The 12,622-nt window shown below is 38.9% G+C and overlaps 1 protein-coding gene across 1 annotated transcript in view; it reads left to right on the top strand.

Moving 5' to 3' along the window:
• SLC4A9 (solute carrier family 4 member 9) overlaps nucleotides 1-12,622 on the top strand; it is an 86,941-nt gene that overhangs the window by 12,339 nt on the left and 61,980 nt on the right. The window contains exons 3-8 of the mRNA XM_053717231.1: nucleotides 182-331; nucleotides 1,958-2,019; nucleotides 2,765-2,922; nucleotides 4,837-4,924; nucleotides 5,847-6,001; nucleotides 12,187-12,297. Of these exons, the coding sequence (XP_053573206.1) occupies nucleotides 182-331; nucleotides 1,958-2,019; nucleotides 2,765-2,922; nucleotides 4,837-4,924; nucleotides 5,847-6,001; nucleotides 12,187-12,297 (724 nt within the window). The remainder of the gene's footprint in view (nucleotides 1-181; nucleotides 332-1,957; nucleotides 2,020-2,764; nucleotides 2,923-4,836; nucleotides 4,925-5,846; nucleotides 6,002-12,186; nucleotides 12,298-12,622) is intronic.

Genomic DNA, 12,622 nt, shown 5'->3' on the forward strand with positions numbered 1-12,622 from the left:
AAGTCAGTTCAGCATGTCAAAAACGTGCTATATAATTAAACAGACCAACACAAATTTAAATGTGTCTAAACTCCACAAACCTTAACTAAGTTCATAAATAAGCAAATTGATTTATTTAGGGAACTTTATTTTTAATTTAAAGCAACTGATAACATAACTTTTTTTTTTTTTTGCTTTTAAGAAACTGTAATGAATAGAAAAATTGCTAATAATACATTAAATGAAGATGAAAAGGAAAGAATCATGTATACCCTTCTTCAAAAGCATGTACACCAGCCTAAAAAGTCACGTAGAAAAACCATGACAAATATGATTACATCTTCATGCAGAGGTAAGTTTCATCAAGAACTGTGACACATTGGTAATGAGAGCTTATGACATTTATGTTTTGTGAAATTGCCAATGGGAAAAAATATGATCTCATCAGAACTGGTCTCACCCATTTTTAGTTCACGATTAAATTAAAGGGACACTGTACTCAAAAACATTTATGTGATCCATATCAAAAAGCAACATCTAAAAATATTAAATATCTTTTTTTTTTCTCTTGAAATGTGAAATAAAACATTTTAGTTGAAGATAATATAGCTGTATTTGCCATATACTTCTTACTCATTGGCTGATAGACCATTCCTAGTTATGCTTACTGGTTGATAGGTACTTCCTGCTAATTCTCTTTGATCATTAATCAGAAATACCAATAAATCTACATTAGTAGGAGGTATATATATATATAGTCAGGATAAATCTATAATTCATTTAAAAAGAAGTGACAAGACAATAGAGAGGCACAAGCAGTAGTGTTACATTCAATAAACCAGACATACTACTTCATGTCCAGCTTGGCAAAAATATGATTCCTGCAATATGATACAGAGCATAGCTGCCGATTTTGTATTTACCATTGTCTATGAAGAAGCTCATTATGTTTACATATCTAAGTATTCGTTTGTTCTTATTTGTATGTAATCTATTAAACAACTAAATGTATTCATACTGGCATTTTTGTGTTTTGTAAATAAAGCTTAACTAATATTAAAGGGACACTCAAGTCAAAATAAACGTTCATGATTCAGAAAGAGCATGCAGCTTTAACACAATTTCCAATCCATTTCCATTATCAAATTGTGCACAGTCTTTTTATATTCACACTTTTTGGGGAACAAGATCCTACTGAACATATGCACAAGCTCACATGGTATACGTATACTAGTCTGTAATTGGCTGATTTCTGTCACATGATATGTGGGGGGGGGGGAATTGGCAGAAATAAATCTACAGCTTCTTTGAAATTCAAAGTTCTATTGCTTTGTCTTTTTATTATGTACTTGTTAATGATGTAATTCTACTGCGTAGAGTGGTCTTTTAAAGGGACAGTCAAGTCCAAAAAAAACTTTCATGATTTTAATAGGGCATGTAATGTTTAACAACTTCCCAATTTACTTTTATCACCAATTTTGCTTTGTTCTCTTGGTATTCTTAGTTGAAAGCTAAACCTAGGAGGTTCATATGCTAATTTCTTAGACCTTGAAGACTGCCTCTAATCTGAATGCATTTTGACCACTAGAGCGCATTAGTTCATGTGTTTCATATAGATAACATTGAGCTCATGCACGTGAAGTGACCTCGGAGTAAGAACTAATTGGCTAAAATGCAAGTCTGTCAAAAGAACTTAAATAAGGGGGCAGTCACCAGAATCTTAGATACAAGGTAATTACAGAAGTAAAATGTGTATTATTATAACTGTGTTGGTTATGCAAAACTGGGGAATGGGTAATAAAGGGATTATCTTTCGTTTTAAACAACAAAAATTCTGGTGTTGACTGTCCCTTTAAGAAGCTATTTTATGTAATTGAAATGCATGTAAAAAGCTTTAAATTAATAAATAAGGGTGTATTTCAGATGCTTAAACAAAAATCTTATTAAGCTATCATTACATTCTTTTTTTGTGTTGCAGGTAAGAAAGCCGCTGAGAAAAGTGCAGTTGTTGAACTTTCAGAAACACCTTTAAAAGAACAGGTATTTAATATTATATTATGACCAAGACTCGCAAAATTACTGAGGTTCAATAAAAATAGACTAGATAATATTACTAGATAATATTTTTATGTTATAAAAAGTCAAAAAGACAAATGTAAGAATTTTTATATTTTAATAAGTATAGAAAAAATAAATAAATACTGACAGCATTGGAAAGTTTTTTATAAATTCAATGTGAGCAATGGGGCATACAACTGGCCTGGAACATAATCTAATCTAAAGTCAAATAGTATTTTAAAAAGGGAGAAAATAGCAGAATGAAAATAAATCTCATAGTACAGAAAATTAAGAACTATATGGTTGGCTACTAATAACAGTAATTATAATATGTTTCTGCTGTCTTGTAATACTAGGTAACATACTAGGAAAGTGTAAAAACTTGAATGCATTGATACCTTGTTTGTTTTTCAATAGCCAAACTCCATCCAGCACTTCACTTATCTGGAGGAGCCAATCCGAACATTGTTACTGGAGTAGAAAAAGCTAGCCACAGTTATTTTGTTCACAAAACCTACATTGTACTGCTTCTTATCTTATCATCTGTGCTGAAGGCAATCACTTGGGAAACCTGCCATTTGTCTTTACAATCCTCAGAAGGAGGAAAACTCTTCATTTTCAAACAAAAGCACTTGTATTCTATATACCAGCAAAAATGTTTCCACAAAATTGACTCTTACATGACGTATAAGGATATTCTCACACATAATTGTCTGTCTTGTTTTAGTTGAAGAATAAATTCAGAAAAAAAATACCAGATGGAACAGAAGCAGCAAACATACTTGTTGGTGAAGTAGATTTCTTAAATCGTCCATTTACAGCTTTCATTAGATTGAAGGAGGCAGTACTGCTCGGCTCTCTGACAGAAGTTGCTCTTCCCAGCAGGTAATATACTTAACGATCTATGTTATTGTTTTATGACATCCTTGATTGAAAGATCATTAAAGGGACATTATACACCCATTTGATATAACTGCATGTAATAGACACTACTATAAAGAATAATATGCACAGATACTGATATAAAAATACAGTATAAAACCATTTAAAAACTCCCAGCTTAGCTCTGTTGAAAAGGTAGCTGGAACACCCACTGCAAGTGGGAAATAACAGACATTCCCCCCCTCCACCTTCCTTTGTATATGAAAAGACCCTTTACACAAACAGGAGCAAGCTGGAGGAGGAATACATCAGTATTCTCCTAAAACTTTGGGGCTTGGTTAGGAGTCTGAAAATAAGAGAAATGTTATTTAAAAATAAGCAAAACTATACATTTAAAAAAACAAAAAAACTTTATGGGCTATATAAATAGATCATCTACAAAACATTTATGCAAAGAAAAAACCTTTAAGCCCCTTTAAATACAGTAGAACTGCATAATCAACAAGTGCATAATAAAAAGACAATAGAATAGCACTTATTCTGAGTTGTAAATGAGCAGCAGTTTTTCTGACAAATTTCAAAACTTACTTCAGTTTGCCGCCAAACCCTCCCCCACCCTCAGCAGTGTTGCCAGAAACTTTAATGAAGATTGAGAGTGCTTCATCAGTCAATCACAGACTCATATACATATACACTGTGAATCTTGCACATGCTCATTAGCAGCTGGTGCCTCAAAAAGTGTGCATATAAAATAACTGCCCAGTTTGATAATAGAAATAAATTGGAAAGTCTATTAAACTGTTTTATCTGAATCATTACAATTTCATTTTGACTTTACCCTTTCAAAGAACAAGTGACACCACAGGGGTCTTTTAGCATAGATAATTTGTACCACTGGACATGATGGCCTCTATTTAACAAGGTCTGGCGGACCTGATCCGACAGTGCGGATCAGGTCCGCCATACCTCGCTGAATACGGAGAGCAATACGCTCTCCATATTCAGCATTGCGCCAGTAGCTCACAAGAGCTGCTGGTGCAACGCCACCCCCTGCAGACTCACGGCCAGTGGGCCGCCAGCAGGGGGGTGTCAATCAACCCGATCATACTCGATCAGGTTGATTTCCGGCGATGTCTGTCCGTCTGCTCAGAGCGGACAGGTTATGGAGCAGCGGTCTTTGTGACAGCTGCTTCATATCTGCTGTTTCTGGCGAGTCTTCAGACTCGCCAGAAACACGGGCCGTCAAGCTCCTTTTGGAGCTTGATAGATAGGCCCCGATGAGTCATGGTTGTAGTGACATGAAGTTGAAACGTGTTGACAGTCAAGAAACTTGTGCAGGTTACGAATTCCTCAACCCTATGGCATAAAAGAAAGAAGCAAGTTTACAAGTTATAAGTTGCTTCATTAAAATTATGTAAATAGAGGAAAGAAAGAAAGAAAGATAGATAGATAGATAGAAAGAAAGAAAGAAAGAAAGAACAAAAGATAGATAGATAGATATATAGATAGATAGATAGATAGATAGATAGATAGATAGATAGATCTGGAAAGAGAGTGCTTTGTTATTCTGTTTGCTTTCATTTATTGCACAACAATGATTGGACACAACTATTATAACAAATTGAGGCATGATTGTTTTAATATTCTCAGTGTCAGTTATGTAATATTTGTCTTGCACTTTTCTAGTTATTAACAATATTATTGATATACTAATTCACCGACTATTTTCTAGAGATTTGCAATACTATAGGGATTGCATTGACAAAAAAAATCACAACTTTTGTTCAGTTTGGTATCAGTTTTAGACCAAAAAGGCTGTGTTTGTTGGAACTTGGATACACTGGCTATAAATGCAGGAAATAATGTTAATAATATTACAAGAAATTAGCCACTGTTTATTTGTTTAATCTGGTATAGGTTTGTGTTTATACTTTTGGGTCCGAAAGTCAAAATGAAAGCCTACCATGAGATTGGGAGAGCCATGGCTACATTATTTACAGATGAGGTAAGTCAACACCTTTAATAATTGAAAAAGGATATAAGCTATGAAACATTAAAGTGATGGTAAGCTTTCCTTAGATAAACAGATCTGCAATGTTAGCAATATTTCAAATTGAGTTTAATTCATCACTTGTAATGAAGGTACGCTATAACTTACTTTTCGATGTAGCGCTGCAATTCAAAACTCTGCTCCAGTCTCCGGTGGCCGCCCACTTAAAAAAAATATATATTTTTTTGTGATCTAACGGTTAAAACTTTTCACCAATCAACGCTCTAGTTACAACAAAAGTGCCATACAGCTAGAGCACTGATTGGAGAACAGTTTAAACTGTTATCTCACAAAAAAAAATACTTTTGAAGTGGGCGGCCGGAGCACAGAGTATAAGAATGACACGGCTAGATTAAAAAGTAAGTTATAGCGCATCTTCATTACAACTGATGAATTAAAGTCCATCTAAAATGTTGCTAACATTCAAGATCTGTTTATACAAAGAGGAAAGTTTACAATCACTTTAAGATATTTATTTGTGGCCAAATACAACCTAGGTGTTATTTGTTCTTAAATTAATTCCCAACTTTTCCAGATAGTGTGAGACAAGTTCTGTGATGAAGTATAGTGCACATAATCATTTACTGCTATCTCTAATAGGCAACAATCAAGAGAGATAAATTAAACATGATTTTCACGTTTTTCGAGTAATTTTTAGCATAATGTTCATGAGTTTTGAAAATCTTTAATAAAGTGAAAGTTTAAAAGTTTTAAAGTAGTGCATACAGTCAAAATATATGTATCACAGTGTTGGGCTTTTGATTTATATCTGCTATTCTTAGAACATCATTATGAACATATAGTGGTAAAAAAATTAAACACATTGCTTTATAATATTTCAAGAAAATTGTGCAATATCATATTTTTATTTTTTCAGCTATTCCAGAAAATTGCACACAAGGCCACGGATAAAGAAGAGTTAATAGCTGGAATTGATGAATTTTTAGATGAACTCACTGTTTTGCCACCCGGTAAATGGGATCCTACTGTAAGGATACAGCCACCAAAATTTTTGCCCTCTCCACTAAAAAGGTAATATTAAAAGTCATATTATATACAAGGCTCGATATCAAGTCCTTAAAGGGACACTAAACCCAAACATTTTCTTTCATGATTTAGGCAGAAAATACAATTTAAAATAACATTCCAATTTACTTTATTATATAATTAGCTTCATTCTTTAGATATCCTTTGTTGAAGAAATAGCAATGCACATGGGTGAGCCAATAACACGAGGCATCTATGTGCATCTACCAATCAGCAGCTACTGAGCATATCTAGATATGCTTTCACGAAAGGAATATCAAGAGAATGAAGCAAATTAGATAATAGAAGTAAATTAGAAAGTTGTTTAAAATTGCATGCTCTTTCTAAATAATGAAAGAAAAAAAAATGGGTTTTATTCCCCTTTAAGGGCAGAAGACAAACCAGATTTTAAACATATTTTTGGGTGATCATAGCTAATTCTAGTTTTGACAGACTACCACTTAGTACTCAAGGCCAAAGTGTCCTGTTCTCCTGCTGGTCATCACAGTTATGTGCTCCTGCTGGTCATTACTGTCTGTGCTCCTGCTGGTCATTACTGTCCATGCTACTACTGGTCATTACTGTCTGTGCTCCTGCTGGTCATTACTGTCTGTGCTCCTGGCTGGTCATTACTGTCCGTGCTACTACTGGTCATTACTGTCTGTGCTCCTGCTGGTCATTACTGTCCGTGCTACTACTGGTCATTACTGTCTGTGTTCCTGCTGGTCATTACTGTCCATGCTACTACTGGTCATTACTGTCTGTGCTCCTGCTGGTCTTTACAGTCTGTGCTACTACTGGTCATTACTGTCTGTGCTCCTGCTGGTCATTACTGTCTGGGCTACTACTGGTCATTACTGTCTGTGCTCCTTCTGGTCATTACTGTCTGTGCTCCTGCTGGTCATTACTGTCCGTGCTACTAATGGTCATTACTGTCTGTGCTCCTGGCTGGTCATTACTGTCTGTGCTACTACTGGTCATTACTGTCTGTGCTCCTGCTGGTCATTACTATCTGTGCTCCTGCTGGTCATTACTGTCCATGCTACTACTGGTCATTACTGTCTGTGCTCCTGCTGGTCATTACTGTCTGTGCTCCTGCTGGTCATTACTGTCCATGCTACTACTGGTCATTACTGTCTGTGCTCCTGGGTGGTCATTACTGTCCGTGCTACTACTGGTCATTACTGTCCGTGCTACTACTGGTCATTACTGTCTGTGCTCCTGCTGGTCATTACTGTCTGTGCTACTACTGGTCATTACTGTCTATGCTCCTGCTGGTCTTTACTGTCTATGCTACTACTGGTCATTACTGTCTGTGCTCCTGCTGGTCATTACTGTCTGTGCTCCTGCTGGTCATTACTGTCTGTGCTACTACTGGTCATTACTGTCTGTGCTCCTGATGGTCATTACTGTCTGTGCTACTACTGGTCATTACTGTCTGTGCTCCTCATGGTCATTAGTGTCCATGCTACTACTGGTCATTATTGTCTGTGCTCCTGCTGGTCATTACTGTCCGTACTATTACTGGTCATTACTGTCCATGCTCTTGATGGTCATTACAGTCATATGCTCCTGCTGTTCATTACTGCCTGTACTTCTGCTGGTCATTACAGTCATGTTCTCCTGCTAGTCATTACAGTCTGTGCTGGTGTTGGTCATTATAGTCATGTGCTGCTGCTGGTCATTACAGTCACACGTTCCTGCTGGTCATTACAGTCATGTGCTCCTGCTGGTCATTATTGTCTGTGCTGGTGTTGGTCATTACAATCGTGCTGCTGCTGGCCATTACAGTCATGCACTCCTGCTGGTCATTACTGTCTGTGCTGGTGTTGGTCATTACAGTCATGTGCTCCTGCTGGTCATTACTCTCTGTGTTGGTGGTCATTACAGTCACCAGTCATGTGCCCCTGCTGGTCATTACAGTCATGTGCTCCTGCTGGTCATTACAGTCATGTGCTCCTGCTGGTCATTACAGTCATGTGCTCCTGCTGGCCATTACAGTCATGTGCTCCTCTGGTCATTACTGCAGCTGTTGCTGGTCATTACTGTCTGTGCTCCTGCTGGTCACTACTATCTGTACTGTTGATCATTACTGCCTGTGCTGGTGTTGGTCATCACAGTTATGTGCTCCTGCTGGTCATTACAGTCATGTGCTGCTGCTGGTCATTACTATCTGTGCTGGTGTTGATCATTACAGTCATGTGATGTTGCTGGTCATTACTGTCATTCTAGTCATGTGCTGTTGCTGGTCAATACTGTCTGTGCTGGTGCTGGTCATTACAATCATGTGCTGGTGTTGGTTATTACTGTCTGCTGATGTTAATTACTGTTTGTGCTCCTGCTGGTCACCACTATCTGTGCTGCTATACATTACTGTCTGTTCTGCTGCTTGCCATTACAGTCATATGCTCCTGCTGGCGATTACTGTCTGTGCTGCTGCTGGTCATTACAGTCATGTGCTCCTGTTGGTCACCACTATCTGTGCTGCTGCTATATATTACTGCCTGTTCTGCTGCTTGTCATTACAGTCATATGCTCCTGCTGGCCATTACTGTCCGTGCTGCTGGTCATTGCTATATGTGCTGCTGCTGGTGATCACAGTCATGTGCTGTTGCTGGTCATTACTATCTGTGCTGCTGGTGGTCATTACAGTCATGTGCTCCTGCTGGTCACCACTATCTCTGCTGCTATGCATTACTGTCTGTTCTGCTGCTTGTCATTACAGTCATATGCTCCTGCTAGCCATTACTGTCTGTGCTTCTGGTCATTGCTATCTGTGCTGCTGCTATACATTACTGTCTGTTCTGCTGCTTGTCATTACAGTCATATGCTTCTACTAGCCATTACTGTCTGTGCTGCTGGTCATTGCTATCTGTGCTGCTGCTGGTCATCACAGTCATGTGCTGTTTCTGGTTATTACTAACTGTGCTGCTGCTCATTACAGTCATGTGCTCCTGCTGGTCACCGCTATCTGTGTTGCTGCTATACATTACTGTCTGTTCTGCTGCTTGTCATTACAGTCATATTCTCCTGCTGGTCATTACTGTCTGTGCTGCTGGCCATTGCTGTCTGTGCTGCTGCTGGTCATCACAGTCATGTGTTGTTGCTGGTTATTACTATCTGTGCTGCTGCTGGTCATTACAGTGATGTGCTCCTGCTGGTCATTACTGTATGTGCTGCTGGTCATTGCTGTCTGTGCTGTTTCTGGTCATTACAGTCACGCGCTCCTGCTGATCATTACTGTCTTTGCTCCTGTTCTTCATTACAGTCATGTGCACCTACTGGTCAATTCTATCTGTGCTGTTGTTGATCATTACAGTCATGTGCTCCTGCTGGTCATTATTGTCTGTGCTGTTGCTGTTCATTAGTCATGTACTGCTGCTGGTCATTACTGCCTGTGTTGGTGTTGGTAATTACTGTCTGTGCTCCTACTGGTCATTACTGTTTGTTCTGGTGTTGGTTATTACAGTCATGTGCTCCTGCTGTTCATTACTGTCTGTTCTGGTGTTGGTCGTTACAGTCATGTGCTCCTGCTGTTCATTACTGTCTGTTCTGGTGTTGGTCGTTACAGTCATGTGCTCCTGCTGGTCATTACTGTCTGTGCTGCTGCTGGTCATTAGTTATGTACTGCTGCTGGTCATTACTGCCTGTGTTGGTGTTGATCATTACTGTCTGTGTTCCTACTGGTCATTACTGTATGTGCTGGTGCTGGTTATTACAATCATGTGCTCCTGCTGGTCATTACTGTATGTGCTGGTGTTGATCATTACTGTCTGTGCTGCTGCTTGTCATTTTGTCATGTGCTGATGTTGATCATTACTGTCTGTGCTGCTGTTGGTCATTACAGTCATGTGCTCCTACCTGCTGGTCTACAGTCATATGCTCCTGCTGTTCATTAATATCTGTGCTCCTGCTGGTCATTACAGTCATGTGCTGTCTATGCTGCTGGTCATAACACTCTGTGCTGCTGCTGTACTTTACAGTCTGTGCTGCTGCTGCTTATTACAGTCATGTGCTCCTGTTGGTCAGTTCTGTCTATGCTGCTGCTGGTCATTATTGTCTGTGCTGCTGCTGGTCATCACAGTTATCTGCTCTTGCATGTCATTACAGTCATGTGCTCCTACTGGTAATTAATATCTGTTCTGGTGTTGGTCATTACAATCATATGCTCCTGGTGGTCATTACTGTCTGTGCTGGTGTTGGTAATTACTGCCTGTACTGCTGCTAGCCATTACAATCATGTGCTCCTGCTGGTCATTACTGTATGTGCTGGTGTTGGTCATTACAGTCATGTGCTGCTGCTGGTCATTACAGTCATGCACTCCTGCTGGTCATTACTGTTTGTGCTACTCCTGGTCATCACTGTCTGTGCTGCTGCTGGTCATAACAGTCATGTGCTGTTGCTGGTCATTACTATCTGTGCTGCTCCTGGTCATTACAGTCATGTGCTCTTCTGGTAATTACAGTCTGTGCTGGTGTTGATTATTACAGTCATGTGCTAGTGCTGGTCATTACTATCTGTGCTGCTGCTGGTCATCACAGACATGTGCTCCTGCTGGTCATTACTATTTGTGCTGCTGGTCATTACAATCATGTGCTCCTTCCTACCTGCGGGTCATTACAATCATATGCTACTGCTCATCATCACAGACATGTGCTCATGCTGGTCATTACTATTTGTGCTGCTGGTCATTACTGTCTGTGCTGCTGCTGGTCATCACAGACGTGCTCATGCTGGTCATTACTATTTGTGCTGCTGGTCATTACAATCATGTTCTCCTACCTGCGGGTCATTACAGTCATGCTACTGCTCATCATCACAGTCATGTGCTCCTGCTTGCTAGTCATTACAGTCATGTGCTCCTGCTTGCTGGTCATCACAGTCATGTGCTGATGTTGGTCATTACAATCATGTGCTGCTGCTGGTCATTACAATCATGTGCTGCTGCTGGTCATTACAGTCATGTGCTCCTGCTTGTCATTACTGTTTGTGCTACTGCTGGTCATTGCTGTCTGTGCTGCTGCTGGTCATCAGTCATTTGCTGTTGCTGGTCATTACTTTCTGTGCTGCTGCTGGTCATTACAGTCAGGTGCTCCTTTTGGTCATCACAGTCATGTGCTCCTGCTTGCTGGTCATTACAGTCATGTTCTCCTGCTTGCTGGTCATTACTATCTGTTCTCCTGCTGGCTATTACACTCATGTGCTGTCTGTGCAGCTGATTATTACAGCCATGGACTCCTACTGACTATTGCTGTCTATATTATTCTGATGTCCATTGCTACCCTGTATCCTACTGGCTATTACTCACCGTGCTCTTCTAGCTGTTATATTTCCTTGCACCTTTCTGGTCATTATTGCCTGTGAACCTGTCGGCTATTACTTTCTGGGTTCCTACTGACCATAACTACCCTGTACATCACTGCCTAATGTTCCTGCAGACCATCACTGCCCTTACTCTGCTGGCCTGCACTGCTCCCATCCGCCATTATTGACCTGTAATACTGCAGTTTATTCCTGTCTGTACTATTTAGTCAGTACTGCCCTGTGATTATAATATTTATATTTTATTGTACCCCCTTTATAACCCTGTACAATCTTGTCCCATTGAAAATAATAATAATAGATCCTAATAGTCTATCAATAATATCTAATATCTTCTGTTCTTGTACAACATCTCCTCATGTTGTGTTATTCTTTTGCCAATGTTAGTTTTATTAAAATTTACAAGTTTAACAAATACACATCTTGTTTATGGGGAACAGGCTTAAAGGGACAGTAAACACTTTGAAATATAAAATAATAAAAAGAAAGAGCACACGGCAGACTTCACAAGCCTAACCATGCCACATATCTCTCCATAATTTGTTGTTTGTTATCTTTTCTGCTGAAGCCAAACAATGGAGATTTTGTTAACACATTGACAGTGGCAAGTCATGTCATCTCCAGACTCAAGTCAAACACAAATAAGGAAAGTGGGGTGGAGGTGTTCGCCCATTGAAAAACAATTGCATTACATTCATCTGTTCTCTAATAGTTTAGATTCTGCTGATGTGCTAATCTATTGGTAAACTGCACAAAAAGGTTGTAATTACAAGGAGTTTACTGACCCATTAATGGATAATAAGAACATGATTGGCTATGAAATATGTATATATTCCCAGTAGTTGATTAAACACATCTTTTACAACAGGAAACAAATGCTACTTAGAGGATCCAGCTGCAATGGAAGTTTACATCATCATGAGGAGAAACTCGCTCATGGGCACCCGCATGTCAGTGAGGAGCTCAAAAAAACTGGAAAGTAAGGCAATTGTTTCTTGTTTTTTTTATTTAGTTTAAAGGTAAAGTCAAAATTTACTTCATGATCCAGATAGAGCATTTAATTTTACACAACTTTCCAGTTTATGTCTAAATTTTTGTTTTGTTTTCTTGGTATCCTTTGTTGAAAAGCATACCTAGATAGGGTCAGAAGCAGTAATGCAATACTAGAAGCTAGATGCTGATTGGTGGCTGCATTTAAAAAAAACCATGTTTGGCAATAATAACTGATGCCCTCTTTAGTGGACCGGCAATATTTGTCTTTTATGAGAGGTTAAATTTAAAGCCTCTTGAGTGTTTAAATATTT

Source organism: Bombina bombina, chromosome 6 (genome assembly GCF_027579735.1).
Source record: "Bombina bombina isolate aBomBom1 chromosome 6, aBomBom1.pri, whole genome shotgun sequence".
Classification (NCBI taxonomy): Eukaryota; Metazoa; Chordata; class Amphibia; order Anura; family Bombinatoridae; genus Bombina; species Bombina bombina.